This window comes from Sesamum indicum, linkage group LG2, assembly GCF_000512975.1.
Source record: "Sesamum indicum cultivar Zhongzhi No. 13 linkage group LG2, S_indicum_v1.0, whole genome shotgun sequence".
Taxonomy (NCBI): Eukaryota; Viridiplantae; Streptophyta; class Magnoliopsida; order Lamiales; family Pedaliaceae; genus Sesamum; species Sesamum indicum.
Window position 1 is genome coordinate 16282939 of NC_026146.1, and position 17976 is coordinate 16300914.

The 17976-nt window shown below is 37.3% G+C and overlaps 2 protein-coding genes across 4 annotated transcripts; both read right to left on the reverse strand.

Annotated features, from left to right (window-relative positions):
* LOC105156740 (tyrosine--tRNA ligase, chloroplastic/mitochondrial) lies at window positions 3755-5466 on the reverse strand. The gene has a single exon (XM_020692111.1). The coding sequence runs from the start codon at window positions 5391-5393 to the stop codon at window positions 3990-3992; it is 1404 nt and encodes a 467-aa protein (XP_020547770.1). The 5' UTR covers window positions 5394-5466; the 3' UTR covers window positions 3755-3989.
* LOC105156408 (mediator of RNA polymerase II transcription subunit 25) lies at window positions 5861-17577 on the reverse strand. 3 transcript variants are annotated; one of them, XM_020691999.1, is made up of 15 exons: window positions 17293-17577; window positions 16317-16347; window positions 16131-16194; window positions 14939-15069; window positions 12852-13055; window positions 12699-12764; window positions 11965-12175; window positions 10852-10919; window positions 9934-10758; window positions 8465-8542; window positions 7838-7866; window positions 7304-7372; window positions 7100-7184; window positions 6583-6669; window positions 5861-6464 (listed from the first exon to the last, which is right to left on the reverse strand). In XM_020691999.1, the coding sequence occupies exons 1-15, from the start codon at window positions 17388-17390 to the stop codon at window positions 6120-6122; spliced, it is 2391 nt and encodes a 796-aa protein (XP_020547658.1). In that variant the 5' UTR covers window positions 17391-17577; the 3' UTR covers window positions 5861-6119. The 3 variants fall into 3 exon arrangements, with proteins under 3 accessions (XP_020547658.1, XP_011070829.1, XP_020547659.1); XM_011072527.2 differs by having other exon boundaries at window positions 8489-8542; window positions 17293-17575; XM_020692000.1 differs by lacking the exon at window positions 12699-12764.

The following is a 17976-nucleotide window of genomic DNA, read 5'->3' on the forward strand; positions in this document are numbered from 1 at the left end:
TTTTGGGGGGGGGGGGGGGGGGTTTGATTCACTGGCTCATAATAATTTTCAGAGAAGTCAAACTCATATTCTAATACACAATTAGAACCGCTGAAATTTTGGTCGACAATTAGAACATCCAGTGACAGAATTATAGTTTGTCCAAGGAGATATTACTTGTTATTCATGTGATCCTATGATATTAGGCCAACTATCTGCATTATTGGAGGCAATTTGCAGCAAGCCTGAAAGAAGGGTGAAAATCCCAGATAAAATTTCAGGTCAGTTTATACAAGGGACAATAAAAGCACTATAAAAATAAACTTATAAAGGAAGACATTTTCTTTTAGAATGAATTTGGATTGATGGATTTCAATTTATGGGAAGTATTTGGAGAAATGATTTTAAAGGACACTATTTTGTAAAAAGAATTTGAAAATACATCAATATTCTACAAAACATAATTTAAAATCAGGATTAAAGAATTTAAAATCCTTTAAATTTAGAATTTTATCCTAATAAATTCAAAGGATTTGTTACCACGGATTTAAAATTCATAATTTCAAATCTTTGAATATGCAACCTTATATGCCAGCCGTTACAGTAAGTTGTCTGGTGAGGTCAAGAGGATATTCCCAAACACTAAAACGCCCTCGGCACATGATTGTATCTGATTCATAATGATGCACTTTTTTCTGGAGATGGTTTCTAGACCTATTATGCAATTCCCATTCTTATTTGAGTGTTATGAAAAACAGTTAAGATACATTTCATAACCAGGTCTCCGTGGACGGATGAAATCCCCACAAATTCGTTTCGTCAAGGACAAAGGTATATTTTCCAGAGTGAAGTCGAGAGGAAATCTTGGTCCTAACGACATTTGAAATTTTCTGGAGAACAAATTTGGACTTTGTGCCCGATCTCCTATGCCGAAGATACATGTAACAAAATTTCAAGTGATTCTGTCAACAAATAAAAGACAAACATGTAGTGTCTGAGCATATATTTCATCTTGAAAAACCAACTGCTAGGATAATAATTTTGCAGGGAAGTATATTATGCTGCATGCAATTTGTGGAACCATGTCAAACAGAGGACTGACGTTAGATATAGTAGACACTGACGGCGCTGAGTTTGACCAGCCAACAAACTTAGCTTATGATGGTGGAGCGGCAACTCAACAAAGAGACCAAACATGACACAGCATGTTAAGCATCAATAAGCAACCGCTGAAGAGGCCATACGGACTCAGTATATTGGATCTGAAGGCAATTACAAGTACTGTGTGCTTATTATGTAACAGGAACAACCCTTTCATTCTGTGAGTTTCTGAGACAAAATTAGGAGGAGGTGGAATGCATTTTCTTTTTTTTCTCAGTTGGGATTTTGATCCCAAAACTAATATTCCTTGTAATGTAGTGGCCTGAGTCCTAATGAGGTGGAACACTTGAAAGGATCCACCTGCCAAAACTATAAATTTCTTGACAAATATTAAGTACCTCCGAAGGACAAGTTTTCAGCATATGTACAATATTTTTACCAACAACAGATGGTTATGAATTAGCTAATTGCACAACAGTCAACACCATAGTAAATCCGCAAAAAGGTGGTACTTAAAATAAGAGCATCAACGCAAAGCAGCCTTACGTCTCAGAAGCTGATGCACTCCAGTACCCCTGGCAGAAGTAGAAAGAATTAAAAGAAAACTAAAGAGTAAGATAAGAAAATATGAAAAAGGAAGCTAATGAGTGCAAGAGAATACGACAACATGATTATTGGAAGACTAACCTATTTAAACAAAAAACATTTTTCTAACTGAATTGTTCGAAATAATACCAACATTAAATTACCCATGATCAGACGCCCTTCTTATGCAGGTGAAGCATACCTCCAGTCTGGTGATGAAAACATGCTGGCCTTGTCCCTGTCCAGATAAGTTTCCGCAGATCATCCAATCAAAAAACCCTTAAGAGGCTGATGATCAAATTAAAATTGTCTAGCTGCCCAAAGATGTTCCTGTGTCATAATCTAGTAATGATTGTCTTTTGAATTTTTAGGTGATTATCTTAATTTCCTCATAACAAACTTCTAGGTGATTTTTTCAAGCAAAAACTAAACATATTTTTAGACAACCAGTTCGATTTACAACCTTGCGAGTTTTGAGACTCAACCCTAATTAACAGCTGAAAAGGAGACAGAATAGTAAAGACAATTGTTGAATGCTAAACAGAGCAGAATTCAAGCTCATTTTCGCGTAAAAACTTCAAGATCCACAAAAAGTTTTCACTTTATGAGCAGGGAATCCGTTTGAACCAGTTTGACAATATTCAATAGCAAACAATTCTTGGCGTTTGTTGGACAAGATGAGACAACAGAGCGAGTCTAAAGGTAAGTAGCTTTCTTCTTTACACCAATAACTAACAAGATTGTCGTAGCATCACAGAAGAAATCAACAAATAATAAGCAAAGTGAAACTCGAGCTTCCTACTCCCAACTGTAATAATACAAAGCTCCACCACCACCATGTGGCCCCCAACATGAATCTTATCCAGCACTATGCTTAGCCTTCATTGCAATACTATATCATATCAACCATCTTCTCGTCTGCATTGAGACACCATGTTTTTTACTCTATTCTTTTGTGGATAAAGATCACATGTTAGAATTAGCTTCTAGCAGCTTAACTGCTTCCATCCATAAATGTAAGTATCTAGTAGTTGGTGTTTAGCTGATATCTTCAAACATGCAATTTAATCATCATAAGTGGCACTCAGTTCTCAGGTGCTCCTCCATGGACTTGTTCCATTGTCACACCAACCAACTACAACACACTGGGAAAATAAAATTTTTTGGCGGTATACATATTGCCTCTGTCACATTCAAGCTAACATTGTCTTAGCCAACTTAACTAGTAAGTACACAAAAGTAAGATCCTTGTGAATTTGTACAGTATGTAACTGTCCTGAATCCTTTTGCATGATTGAACTCAATATTTGTATGAATCTTATTATCCAGGAATGCACTTCCTTGTGTCTGATCCCATAAATCCTATGATTGTAAGTATGCTGCACCATGAAAATGCTTGAGAATTTTGGAATATAATGGTGTTATTTGAGGAGGGGGTGAAGGGGGGCAGTACCACATCTTTTTCTGTACGAGATACTGGATTCATGAATCAGGAAGAATCGACAATAGGCCAAACTTCATTTAATCAGCAAGATTTCTGAAAGAGCCAATCTTAATCCTTCTTTTATTTTATTAGTTTTGAACATCAATTTAATCCTTCAATTAGAAAGTTCGTTTGAAATTTACTAAATAAACTATGAAGCTTCAAATAGGTGTACTACGACCTCCAATTATATTTCTCCTCAGCAAGTACTAAAACTTAATTAAAGTCACAGGCTGCTTTTCGATTCAACAGAGGGTGAAGCTCAGAACACATCACAACACAGATACAGCTCAGGAACACATAATACAGCAAACGAGTATAGAAAAATTAAAAGACCAAAACTTAGTTGGATTGGATATGGATATGGAGAAGTACCCTATCCATAGTATATCTATGCAAGATTTATTTAGTTCAACCAGAGGGTTTAGCTAGTAAGTTCGTCTAAGTGCAATCATGGACTTGACTATGAAAAGATGCTGAGTGATATTCACAACATATGAAGCTTGGGTAACTCTGGTCTGTATGAGAGAGTTTCAGATCAAAAATGCCAATGCCATTCGGTACTTGCAAGCAGTTTAAAATGTACTGCACAATGAGATTGAAGGATGTCAAAAGAATGGTTTTGCTTAGAAAAAATTTATCCTATCTACTATGAAACTAGAGAGTACAGATATAGTGTTCACTGGAATTGCTTTTCAGGGAAGAGCAAGTAATACAGGACAAATAAGCAAATGAGAGTGGAGCAAGATATGCCTTTCTTCCACCATATGTGATTAAAAATTTTGCATTTTCTTACACCGAAAGGGTCAAGAATCAAAATTCATAAGCAGCTAAAAAAAGATTAAGATACTCTCACGATCATCTTGTTCTTCTTCCCGGCTGATAGAAGGATAACTTTTCCGTCTACAATGTCATTAGGCTCAATCCTCTTGGCCTCACTATCAATTCTGTTGTTGTTCAAATAAAGTCCCCCCTGCTTGAGCAGACGGCGGGCTGCAGACTTACTCTCAAGCAAGCCGGTGCGCACCGAGAGATCTAAAAGAGAGAGGTTCAACACCTGATCTTGCTGCAAAGAAATGGAAGGAACATCTTCCGCAATAGTCTCTATAGTCTTCCAATCCAATTTGGTTTCAGCACCAGGCCTCAAGGCCTGAGTAGCCTTGAGCGCTTCGTCTAGTCCCTCTTCACCATGGACAAAACGGGTGACCTCCTCAGCAAGCCTCCGCTGAGCAGTATTGGGTACATACCCAGGGCTCCGCATTTCACTCTCAATCTGAGAAATCTCGTCAATGCTGAGGAAAGTTAGAATCTTGAGAAACCTGACAACATCTGCATCGGAGATGGAGAAGAAGTACTGGTAGAACTGGTAAGGGGACAAGAGGGAAGGCGAGAGCCAAATGGCACCATCCTCGGATTTGCCGAACTTGGTGCCATCGCTCTTGAGGAGAAGGGGAAATGTGAGTCCATAGGCCCCTTCAGTCTGAAGAATTCTGCGAATGAGGTCAGTGCCAGCAGTAATGTTGCCCCACTGGTCGCTGCCCCCAATCTGAACATTGACGCCTTCATCACGGAAAAGACGGAGGAAATCGTAGCCTTGGAGTAGTTGGTATGTGAACTCGGTGTAGCTCATTCCCTGATCCGATTCGAGCCTCTTGCGGACGCTCTCTTTGGACATCATAGTACCCACCCTCGCGAATCTGCCCACCTCCCTCAGGAAGTCCAGCAGCTTAACGTCCTTCCACCAGTCGTAATTGTTTAAAATCGCGAGGGAAGACGGCGTGGAGACCCGTCCCAGAATGTTCTGAATGGTAGCTGAAATTGAGGAGACGTTCATGTCCAGGGATACGGGATCGAGTTCGGGACGCTCGAGACTCTTACCGGAGGGGTCGCCAATGCGGCCGGTGGCGCCGCCAACGAGGGCGACGGCTTGGTGGCCGCAGCGGAGGAACCAGGAGAGAACAATAATGCCAAGAAGGTTGCCGAGGTGGAGACTCTGGGCGGTGGGGTCAAAGCCACAGTAGACTCTGAGAGGAGGGAGGGGGAGGTCGGGACGGCGGAGGGCGTCGGAGGTGAGGGAGTCGAGAAGGCCCCTTTCTTCCAAGATATGAACGACATTCCGGCGAGAGGAGTAAAGGCGGAATTGGTGAAGAGAGAAGGCGGCTAAGTATCTTGGAGGAGTGGTGGTGGAGCTGAAAAGGAGAGTTCGACAACAATTAGAAGCCGCAAAAGCGAAAGCAAAGGCCATAGCCGTCTGTCTATTCTTCCATGGCCGCTTCCCTTCTCTCTCTATCCATATATGTAGTAATGTAAGTGTAGACTGTAGTGGATACCAATCACATTTACTAATCTTTTTTCTAATTACATGCCCACCAAAACCAAATTTAAATTTGATGATGGGAAAATATGAGAGATTAAATTCAAATAAATAACACAATTGAGGAATATGTATAAAATTTATTGTGTTAAATGCACCTTGTTTTGAGGTAGCATTCACCCCTAATCTTTGGTTTAATACCAAAACTTGATTATTAGATATAATAGACAAACATAACACAGATATTAGATATAATAGACAAAATATATCTCTGTAAATTCATTTATTTTTCTTTGAAACTTACCAAAATCCCTCCTTTTCGTCATTTGTCATTAAATTAATCTCTCTTGTGAGATTATATAGCAAACAATTACAGAGCAAACATAAGTAGTTCATCATATTTTATATTTCTTTTGTCAGCCCATAGACATTGCATAATCCCTTGATACAGTGAGACAGTTATGGTTTCTGATTACTGCGAGATCAAGCTGATCTCAGTTTCAGCAAATATAGCACAGTTAATATTCATGGAAACAATACTCATAGCCTACATTAACTGAATTGTCATTAAATCTAAACAGAGAGTATCTAAGACGTTTTTCCTAGTTAGATCTACAAAAATATTCCATTTCGATTCATTCAATGAACGAATTCTTGTTAGCTTATTAAGGCTCCTCCAGGCATGGTCGTTGATCCTTGTGACGAAGCTTGTCCTTGGGACAACATCTGAGGCCTTCCACCACCTTGAATATAGGCTTGATTCATCATTCCAACCATCTGTTGTTGTTGCTGCTGTTGCGGAATCTGCTGCTGTTGTTGCTGAATCTGCATAGGCGGCGGTGGCTGAGGCTGCCCAACAGGAAGGGGTTGCTGTTGCAGTTGCAGATGCTGATGCTGCGTTTGCTGTTGCATTTGCGGAAGCTGCTGCTGCGGTTGCTGTTGCTGTATTTGTGCTTGCAGTTGCTGCTGATTTGGTATTTGCGGCTTAAAAACAACCATATCCTAGAAAAGGGAGTAGTTGGAAGCACTTACAAAACTTGGGTATGAACATGAAAGTATGAAGATATAGAATGTTCGATTACAGACGAGTACAAGTTGAAGCTACAACATCTGGTCTTACCCCAGGGAAAAGCATTCCAATCAACCGATGGGCTTTGTCTGAAACTGAGAGCAGCAATGTCTGGGACGGTAACTGTATCACTGCACACTGGACAATTGTATACAAAGAGAACTATAAAATTAACGTTGAAACAACATTAATCAACACAGTTCTTGGGATGTCACAAACAATCCATGTTCACTTGCGCTCCAACATAACCCTAAACCAACTTTTTCTTCACTGAGAAGATGGGCATGGAGGTGGCTGGGTGGAGTCCTTGTTTTTGTTTATGTTTTTCTCTTTCCTTTTTTTTGTTCGGGCTGGGGGCATTATTCCATGACTCATACTTTGATGAAAATAAAAAGTTCATCAAACACTAAAAATTCAGTAAATGTCCTCACTTTGATGCTCACAATCAAAGATATCAAGTTCCCTTTTGGCAGGCCAGTCCACAATGGTTGGCTCAAGGAAATACAAGTGACTTCTATCTCACGCATACATCTAGAAGGGAATTAAGGTTCATGTTATCAAGACTTACAAGCTTCTTTTCTTGCAGCTGCCCAAGAAAGCCATGCTGATTCATTGCCCGAAATACTAGAAAATCAGCCTTTCCAACATAATGCCTAGCATAATGGTCAGAGAAGTCAAACTCCTATTTAAATATACAACTAGAAATGCTGAATTTTGCATGACAATTAGTACATCCAGTAACAGAATTATAGTTTCTCCAAGGAGATATTACTTGTTATTCATGTGATCCTGTGATATCAGGCGGACTATCTGCATTATGGGAGGCCAATTTGCAGCAAGTCTGAAAGAAGAGTGAAAATTATAGATAAAAGTTCAGAGTGAAAACAAAAGCACTAGAAGAGGCCATCCAGACTTGTATATTGGATCTGAAGGCAATTGTAAATACTGTGTGCATATTATGTAACAGGAACAACCCATTCGTTCTATGAGCTTCTGAGACAAATTTTAACAGTAAGTGGAATACAGTTAACTCTTTTATCTCTGTTGTGATTTATCCCAAAACTAATATTCCTAGAAATGTAGTGAGCCTGAGTCCTAATGAGGTAAAACACTTGAAAAGATCTATGTGCCCAAGTATAAATTCCTTGACAAATGTTAAGTACCTCCAAAGGACAAGTTTTCAGTATAAGTAAAATTATTTTACCAATAACACAGATGGTTATGGTTTAGCAAATTGCACAACACCATAGTAAAGCCGCAAAAAGGTGGGAACTTAAAATAAGAGCATCAAGAAAAATAGCCTTACGTCTCAGAAGCTGATGCACTCCTGTATCCCTGGCAGAAGTAGAAAGAATTAAAAGAAAACTAAATAGTAAGATGAGAAAATGTATGAAAAAGGAAGCTAATGAATACAAGAGAATAGCCTGTATAATAGGGTTAATTATTCAATTATTATTAAAAAAGATAAATTATATAAATATAATTTATTTAAAATATATAATAAAAATATGTCGAGTCACGGATCACATCCGCGACTCGACTTAAATTTATTTGTTTTTTTTAAAAATTGCTTCATGTCGTGGATCAATTCCACGACTTCTTGTCGTGGAATTGATCCACCTTTTTACTTTTTTTTTGTTTAATTTTATTTTTTATAAATTAATTATATTCAATTAATTTTTAACAACATATTAAAATTAAAAAAATCATAATGTTAAAATTGAATTAATTTTAAAAATATATTGAATAATACAAATGTAAAGTGAATATTTTTTTTATATAATTTTAATAATAATTCAATAATTAAGCCCTATATAATATGCCATATAGGCATGACAACACGAGTATTGGAATACTAACCTATTTTAACAAAAAATGTTTTCTAACTGAATTATTTGAAATAATACCACATTCAATTATCCATGATACGCACCCTTCTTATCCAGGTGAAGCATACCTCAAGTCTGGTGATGAAAACAGGCTGGCCTTGTCTCTGTCCAGATAAGTTTCCCTGGATCACCCAACCAAAAAACTCTTAGAGGCTGCTGATGATCAAATTAAAATTGTCTAGCTGCCCAGAGATGTTCCTATGTCATCATCTAGTAATGATTTGTTTTCTGAATTTTTATGCTGCTTATCTTAATTTCCTCTTAACAAACTTCTAGGTGATATTTTCAGCGAAAACCAGGCATTCTAGACAATCAATTCAATTTACAACCTTGTGAGTTTTGAGACCCAACCCTACTACTTAACAGCTGAAGAGGAGGCAAAATAGTAAAGACAATTGTTGAATTCTAAACAAAGCAGAATGCAATATCATTTTCGTGTAAAAGCTTCAAGATCGACGAAAGTTTTTCACTTTCTGAGCAGGGAATCAATTTGACAATATCCATTGCCTCGACTTATGTTGGTGACTATAATATTCAGGCAAATAGTAAACAGTTCTTGGCTTCCCTTGGACAAGATGAGGCAATAGAGTGACAGTAAAGGTAATTAGCTTTCTTCTTTATGCCAATGACTAACAAGATTGTCGTAGCACTCCAGAAGAAAATGGCAATCAATAAGCAAAGTGAAACTGGAGCTTCCTAGTCCCAACTGTAATAACAGAAAGCTCCACCACCATCATGTGACCCCGAACATGAATCTTATCCAGCACTGTGCTTACACTTCACTGCAATCCTATATCATTCCATCTTTTCATCTGCATCCCACATTGAGACACCATGCATTTTACTCTTATCTTTTCTGGATAGATCACATGTTAGCATTAGCTTCTAGCAGCGTAGCTGCTTCCATCCATAAATGTAAGCATCTTTAAGTTGACAATTTTTCTTTTGCAATATACCCAAAACGATGTTCTAGTATTTTGAGGTTTGGACACCAGACAACTTTTCATTCAAGTCACTGCATGAGCAAGAAATACACATTTTTACTTTTAGGATTAGATAATGCAGACATGTTTTGGCTACAGTGATACTCAATATACCCAGTTACCTAATCTCAGTTGTTTGTAGTCTCTACTAGTTGGCATTTAGCTGAGATCATCAGACCATGCAATTTTTCCTGCCAGCCTGACTTCATAGAACTATGAGAAAGGTCCAGCCCTACCAAGACAACATTCTTTTTATCAATTTCATCTTGTACAGGGTTAGGAAATTGTTGGGCGGGGGAATATCATAGATCTAATATAGAATAAGACAGGGTAGTTAGTGGACTGAACATCTGGCAAAAAGTACTTCAAACAGCACCTCAACAGAACCAGATAAGAGCATGAAGTGCATGAGGTGCATGTTATAGAGTGAAAAGCAGAAAAATTGCCACAATAAAATGGCACTTGAATTAAAACAGTATCTCCAGAATAATCGAAGCTTTTCTATTTATACAATGATAAGGATATTTTACCTCCCAGACTTTAATATACTTTGATTGTGCCGACTGTACTGTACTTGATGTCTGCTGATTCAAGGGCATATTTGTCCCAGAGTTGTTGCTATTCAGACCAACAGGCTGCATCCCTGGTTGTCCTTGCTGAGACGTTCCTAGAGTAGGAATCATCGTGCCAGTTCCAGAAGGCATACCGGAAGCACCACTGCCACTCATCATGTTCTGATTCATATTCATTCCTGTCTGTACAATTTGTGTCACGGGATGATTTCCTTGACTCATGCCTGGTAGTGTTTGACTCAAACTAACACTTCCTTGGAGGGTACTTGAAGGTTGTGACATGGTAAGGCTAGCATTTCCAGAAACATTAGAAGCGGTCGAAATAAGTGATGCAGGAGTTGAGTTATGCACCACCTGTCCAGTTGCTGACACTGGCAATGACCCAGCAATTGATGTGACACCAGATGGGCCTGATGATATTACAGTTTGAGCAGGAGGGATTGAAGTTGTTATTCCACTGGATATCATATTTGAGAGCATAGGTGTTCCACCAATTGAAGGAAGTCCAATAGTTGAAGTCCCTCCAGCTAGGGCTTGACGTGCTTGAGCCACATCATTCAAAATTCTCACATTTGCCGGTGCACCAACTGGTCGCAAGGAGGGTGCCATATTAGTTACTGAAGGCTTCACATCTGGCACATTCGCATTATTTGGGATCATGTCCTGTGACGTTGATATAGGTGAAGAAGTTTGCAAGCTTGGAACCGCTTGCGAAGCAGCTCGAGGAACAGAAGCAATTTGTGGAAATGCAGGAGCTGTCATAGAGGTCAGTGTGATGGGCTCCTGAAAAACATTAAATGATGACATCTACAATGTCAAGCGGTGAGATATCAATTTCAACAGGGAGTAAATAAATTAAAAACTTATGGGCCTTACCACTTTTACAGTTGCAGGAGCAATATTTCCAACAGATATTTGTTGCCGGACCAGCACAGATGCATTCGCTGATTAGGAAAAGTTACTGTATCAGCATGAAACTCATATACTGACATGCATGATAATAGGATTCAGCAGAAACAATTCAAAAGATGACATAGATATCATCCCCTTTGTGATTCTCACAGAAAAATATACAAAAGAAAGAGCCAATTGGTTTTTGGATAATGAATAAGTGTATATAATTCTGTCATCTTTACAAACATATAATATATATGAACAAAGGCCCATACCCAATAAAATGTCTTAATTTAACATTAGTAAGGATCAGCAGTTTGGTAATGCGCCAAGCCCTGCCATTGTTTGAAAACTGTTGGTCTACAAATTTTCAGTCTCTATGACCACTATAGTAAACAATGGTAAAACAAGCACACAAAACTACATGTGCATTCCATAAAGAAGTAACAAACTGAGATGAGGACACTAAATTAAATGTGAGGTTCAAATAAGGCGCAACAGAAGTAACATATACTAAATCTTGATCAAAGTTAGACCTGCCTTCTTGAAAAACAAAAATAAAATTTCTAGGTCCCAGAAGGAACATATCACTTGGCATCAATCAAAGGACATAAACTTCCCAGAAGCTAATGCGCCACGTTGATGTTAAATCACTGGATCTCCAGGGACTGTCCTGATTCCCCATTAAGTATCAGGGTAGTATTATCTTTCTAATACCTTATCTTAACAAGCATTTTCACTGTCAAAAGACAAGCAAAAAAAGTGCAGTTTGGAGCTGATATATGAATCTTCTTCAGACAACTCCTACCCGAAAAAAATTAAAAATAAAATAGAAGAACTAATGGTGATAAAAAACCAAGGAGCATCTGATGAACTATGAATAAAACAATATTCCCCAACTTAATATGCCAGAACTTAACCCTTGCACATTGATATTTTTGTTGTCAAAGGTTTAAGCTTCATTCCCCAAATATCATAAACGCAAAAAGGAACCTAGCAACTCAGAGTTGTCTAGTACATTCAAATGTTAGATACTGGTCCAGAGCTACAGTGGATGAAATAGGAAAAAATCTAAGTTGAGCATGCAAAAGTCACCTGATGGGGCAGAAGCTGAGGGTAGCCCAGAAATGGGAAGAACAGGTGCCACATCTGTCTTGACAGGATTTTGATTTGATGGCAAACTTGTCATTCCAGACCGACTTAAAGAAGAACGGGCCTCTACAAAATTCTCTGAAATAAGAACGAGGAAATGAGGGTTCTTAACATTGTCTACAGGCGGCTCTGCAGCTCGTGGATTCCGTTTTCCCTAAATAAACACAGTAATAATAATAATATGAGCATGGTCAAGAGCTATTTGAGAAGACAGACGAAAGAGGGGAAAAATAAAAGTAGCTTTCACAATTTGTTTTTGTTTTTTATGTACCTCCCAAGACTAATAAATGTGCTTCAAGATTAGAACTCCGATGTAACTTGGATCAACAGAAATAGATAAGAAACGCCAATAGATTATCCGTGTAGGTGAATTCAAGAATCACACCCAAATACTCAGACCGACTACATCAATATAAGAATCAACATCAACTTCAAGAAAAGGGTAATTGTTTCACCAGCTCACACGAGAAGCTTCATATCATTCTTACACTGATATTGATTTTCTTGGAATTGTTCAAATGACTTATTCAATGGGAAAGCGAAATGTGCAAGACTAATAAAATGATAAATGATTTAGAATGTAACATCAACAAAAGTAATATATATATGCATTTAACAAATTTCAGGAATTTCAACAAGGTCAAAAGAATTAGCTTCAGGGACATATATGTCAGTACCGCATTATAGATTCCTCTAAGTTTTGGAAGCTGCTTTGGGCAAATAACAGAGAGAGATATTGCAAACTGCAGAAAAGTAGTACTCCTGAGATAATTGTAATATGAAATGAATTAAAACATAAAGGTGGCAGAAAAAGGATATGTGACCGGTACCTGAGCAAAAGATTTTGCTAATGTCTCTGCATCAGATAGACAATTATCAGGTTGTGTTTCCATGCTGTCACTCTTTTCAGGATTCTGAGGTTGTGGTCGATATACTGGTGTGGGTAACGGGTAAGGGTTGCTTGCAGCAACAAGAATGCAATGTCTCTGTCCTTCCACAATTTGATTTTGGTTTCCACTTGTGGAGGAGAACATCTGTAATATATGATAAATTACTCAAATTATCACAAGTTTATGAAACATAAAGTACATGAAGAAATAAGCAAAGAGAAAATACAAATTCTATGACAAATTGGCAAGCATCCTTTTGATTGTTTGCCAATTCAATCCAATATGCTTAGGGATCCCTCACGTTTGTTTGAATGTCACCGCTAATAAATTTTTTCAGATGAAATGGACAAAATTCTCAGCTAATTGAAAGCTAGAAAAAAGTTAAAAGCGTTTTGTTGCTTAAGATTGGGGTAAACTGAACATATTATTTTGCAATACAAACTCAAAATCCACTCATCAATCCAGATATGAATATAAATTATCAATATCATCAAAACATATAAAGTAAAGACATGCATATATATATATATGTTGTGTGCTTTTTATCCTCCACATATATGTGCATGTGGATATATCCTAAAACATGCAACTCTGGAAAGGCATTGGAGAAAAAAGATAATCCTTTCCTCTTAGCATTTGAAGAAGGTTTTGTACACCATTTTGGTACTTTTCTACTCTAACTTCACTTAATATAACAAAAACAAGAGACACGGAGTTTCCAGGTTTTGCATACTACCAACGATTTAAGTACCTTAAAAGTACCCTACTAACAGCCATACCATTGTCAGCTCCCAAGAGTCTCTAAGAAGAATCACTTTATGAAAAAATCACTGCATACAAGGTGGCAAAAGAGAAAGCAAAAATCATAGTCTCTTTACCCTTGAGTCCACAGGTCCTGGTGTTAAAACTGATTCTATCAGTCAGCTCTCTTTCATATACTTTATTTTCCAGGAAGTATCCTTCATTTTTGTTAGAGACATGAAAAACTGGATTCTAGCATATTGTCCCAGCATTATAGCCAAACATAACCGGTCATCAGCTATTACTTCCTAATATGTAAGCCCGATCTATAAATTAACATCCACATGCATTACAGAATGAGGTCATAGGCAACCATCGTAAAATTCAGTAGCTTAAAATGTACATCTTTGCAGCCTAAATGAGCTAGTGGCAATGAGACAACCAGAAGAAAGTTGACAATTGAGCCAAAAGAGGTAGTGGAAGGTGCCAAACTATTTCATTTGATAAGCAAAAGTCTTCAAGTATGAGAAGGGGAAAACAGGTAGATGCACCTCAAATGACCCAAAGTGCTACTAGAAGTGTCACATCACTAACTCTTGAAAAAAGACAACAATGAATAAATGAACTTTATGCCCAGTCCAGAATATAGCAACCCATTCTTCCTTGCATGTGCTAGCGCATTCACATTGCATAGCCTTAGTTATAAGAAACCATGTATGGATTTGATAATCATACTGGACAAGCAGTCCCACACCAAATTGCAACTTTTACCAAACCAGTTTAGAGGCATTCTCAAATCTAAAATACTCACAACAAGAGGCCTGAAACATTGCAGGGTCACTTGCCAAACTAGGAATTAAATGCTATGTACCTTTGGGAACTACAAGATATGTTGCTACTGCTTGGAAGCCGTCTTCTGAACCTATATCAGTCATTTCCTGAATCACAATGCCTAGCTACCCATCTTCGACTAAGATATGCTGCATTTAGGACATCATGTCCTAAAGGAGGGTTATCGTAGTATTCAGTCCCACATTTATTGAAAATGGGAAGAATGCCAAACTAATAAATATAGACCAAGCAGAAGTGGCAATCATAAATCACAATGTATTTTAAATAGATTATTTATATTACTTATTAATAGATTATTTATATCACTTAGTAATACAAACAACAATAAAATGACAATCACAGTTATAAGTAGCGGAATAGTATATTTAAAATGTAATTATGTACTGAGAACTCAATGTAAATGCATGTGCCTCAAAGAAGAGATCACCACAGACCATCAAAGCTTCTGCTAGCCCCTCAGCAATTGCAGCATCATTGAAACCACCACCTGCAAAGGGTATAGCTTGAAGCCACTGAAAGAATATGTCCATGTCTCTAGTCCAACCACTTCGTTGCACCAGGCAAGCTGAATCATAAATAAGGCAATAAGAGACGACATGGATGCAAGCAACACAGTACAAGAAATTATTAAGCGAAATAAGAATCTTGCTTAAAGTAGAACTTGAGATAAATAAGTCAATGAAAAAGAGAGAACCTTCATATACAGGGTCTTTGAGCAACTTAGAAAGAATTCATTGCTTCGTGAGATATCAAACCACAGGTGTATTTCCAGCAAACATAGATGACTGACTCTCGACAATTATGTCAATTTCAAATAGAAGAAGATTTCAGAGTAGACTATCTAGATAACCAAAAACTTTCTGAGAATATATAGCCCCAAAATCTGCACTGCAACGCACAATAAATCTTCCCCATTTTTATCTTCCTTTAAAACAGAATGGAGGGAGGAGTGCATATGTCTAAGGTACTCAGTTAAGGATTGGTAGAGCAAAACAAAGACTTTCTGATGCTGAGGAACTGTCAATCAAGAATGTAAGGCCTGAAGTTCTAAGAATTGGTTGACTAGGAAGAATTCTGAGTTGGGAACTGTGTAGACCAGAGTATTCAAAAAAACAAGAAATGCTCAAAGGAAGAAATAAGCTTGAAACATCGAAAAGGCATAAAAGACCAGGCAATCACACCTAAAAGACGAATCATTATTCCGAGAAGACCTGTAATAGTAGTTCAGAAGAGTGCCCTTAAACAGGATCTTGGCAACAAGTAAACTAGGTTAAGAGTTTGGGCTCTTACACTTGTCTCGGCCTAAAAGGCTGCCCCAAATGACAGAAACTATTTCACAATTAATTATCGCACCGAAAGCATATAGCATCCAAGAAAGGCAGATTTACAAAACACCCTGTATAACAACACCTAAGAAAATGAATAGACTTGATAGGTATTCACCTTCATGCTAAGAGCCAAACTTGAAATACATAAAGAACTTGAAGTGATTCAGCAAAGACCAAAATAGTACATTAAATTTCTTGGACCACATAGAATTTCTTTCCAATTTATTTAAAAAGTAAGATGACAGTACTATAAAGGCCCTGAATTTGTAAAAGAATTAAAGAAGAAAAGTATACGCACCACTGTAAGAACCATGAGCATTGAACATTACTAGTGAGAGCTCAACAGGTGTCATAGAGGACTTCTGAAGAAAACAGGAAACGGTTGAAAGGTGAACTTCGGAGTAGTATTGATGAAACATTGAATTACTGTAGTTGAACTAAAATAGCAAAATTATGACCTATGCCCAATGGTGCTTATGTTTACCTGACCCGTTGGCTCATTTCCGAAAAAACATCTGTAGAGATAAAACAAAGAAGCAAAAAAGTTATAAGAGTTTAATATATAATCCACATGCCAAGTTTCAATGGAAGATTCTGTTTCACAAGCTGAACTCCTTTTAAATTGGTTGGACTTGATCACTATTAAGCAAAGTTTAGGGGACAGAGTTCAGAACACCGGATGAACAACAATTTTACGACGAAGATGATTGACATGCTAAATCAACATCCACTTCCACCAAAACACAAGGAAATCAAATGGCACTTTTACTCCTCCTCTGCTAACAACACAATAATATGCAAACTCAATCACTGATAGCTAACTTTAATAATTAAAACTGCTGTCGAAGTTCTAGAAAATGAACTTCCTCTGTTATGTCTGGTAATGGACTAAAGGGGTAAGTAGTACTTTATATTCAGTTGCACTTGATCACAAGACGCAAATGCACCAAAAAGAATGTTTTAAATGCTGACCAGGAAAAATAAACAATAAGACCGATACTTTTAAGTTTTAGATGCCGAACAAGATAACACAGACAAAGAAAACTTAGTGGAAGACAAAATTGTACTCAGTTTTCAATGGGAGATGAATTACTACAAGAAATTCAAATAAACGGTGAAAGTGAATCAACCATGTTCCACAAGGAAAACAGAGTGTACAGCATAAATTAAAAGCAGTGATTATAAATATCAGCTAAGTATGTCAAAATGAACGGAATACATGCATTAATCGAATTAGAGATATCACAACATAGTCAAACTGCATTCTATTGGCATTCATTGTAACCCTATACAGAGTTCAATTTTACAAACCAATTCCCTCAAAAAGCAAGCCAATAACACGTAAACAAACTCTACAAGGGAGAACCAAAGGAGGAAAGAAAAAAAACTCTAGTAAATATAAACTAGACGCTGAATCGTTCAGACAAAGACAATCACACGCAGTGGGTGGTGTGAGATACCGGATGATCTTGTCGAGGTAATCGGAGACGATGGTTTGCCAGAAGGGCCCAATGGCGGCCGTGCCTTCAACGGCAACGACCAGCTGCTTGGGTGACATGCTTGTAGCAATTCCTGAACCAATCTAGAGCCTTTACAATTGAGTTCTTTCTCGTTCTTGAAGCTGGCACCTGACAACTGCCCGCTCTTCTGTGGTTTCTTGAAGCACTTTGGCTTGGCTGTTTCGAGTTTCTGCCAAGAAATTGTTGAGAAGGGCGCCCCTGTTTTCTTTAAATTGACGATAATTTCAGTTTAATTGACCCAATAAAAAAGAGACGACTCCAAAACTACGTTTTGAGTGGTGAGTTCATGTCTCGTAAAATATCGTGTTTTTGAGTTACACGAATGTATTATATAATGTATTTTTTATTACAATATTTTATTTCCATTTCTTTTATATGTATATTTGTTTATTTTATTTATATTTTTTTTAAATATTAATATATTAAAAATAATATTTGAGTTTGAACATAATAAATGATATATAATAAATAAAGCTTATTAAAAAAAATCCCAATACCACTTTGTACTTTCTCTTGAAATCCATCTAAGAATTTACGTTATGTATATTTAAACTTATTTTTCCATTTATTTATTTTAAAACCAATTTATTTCTATGTGTTCTAATTATAAATAGTTTGTATTTT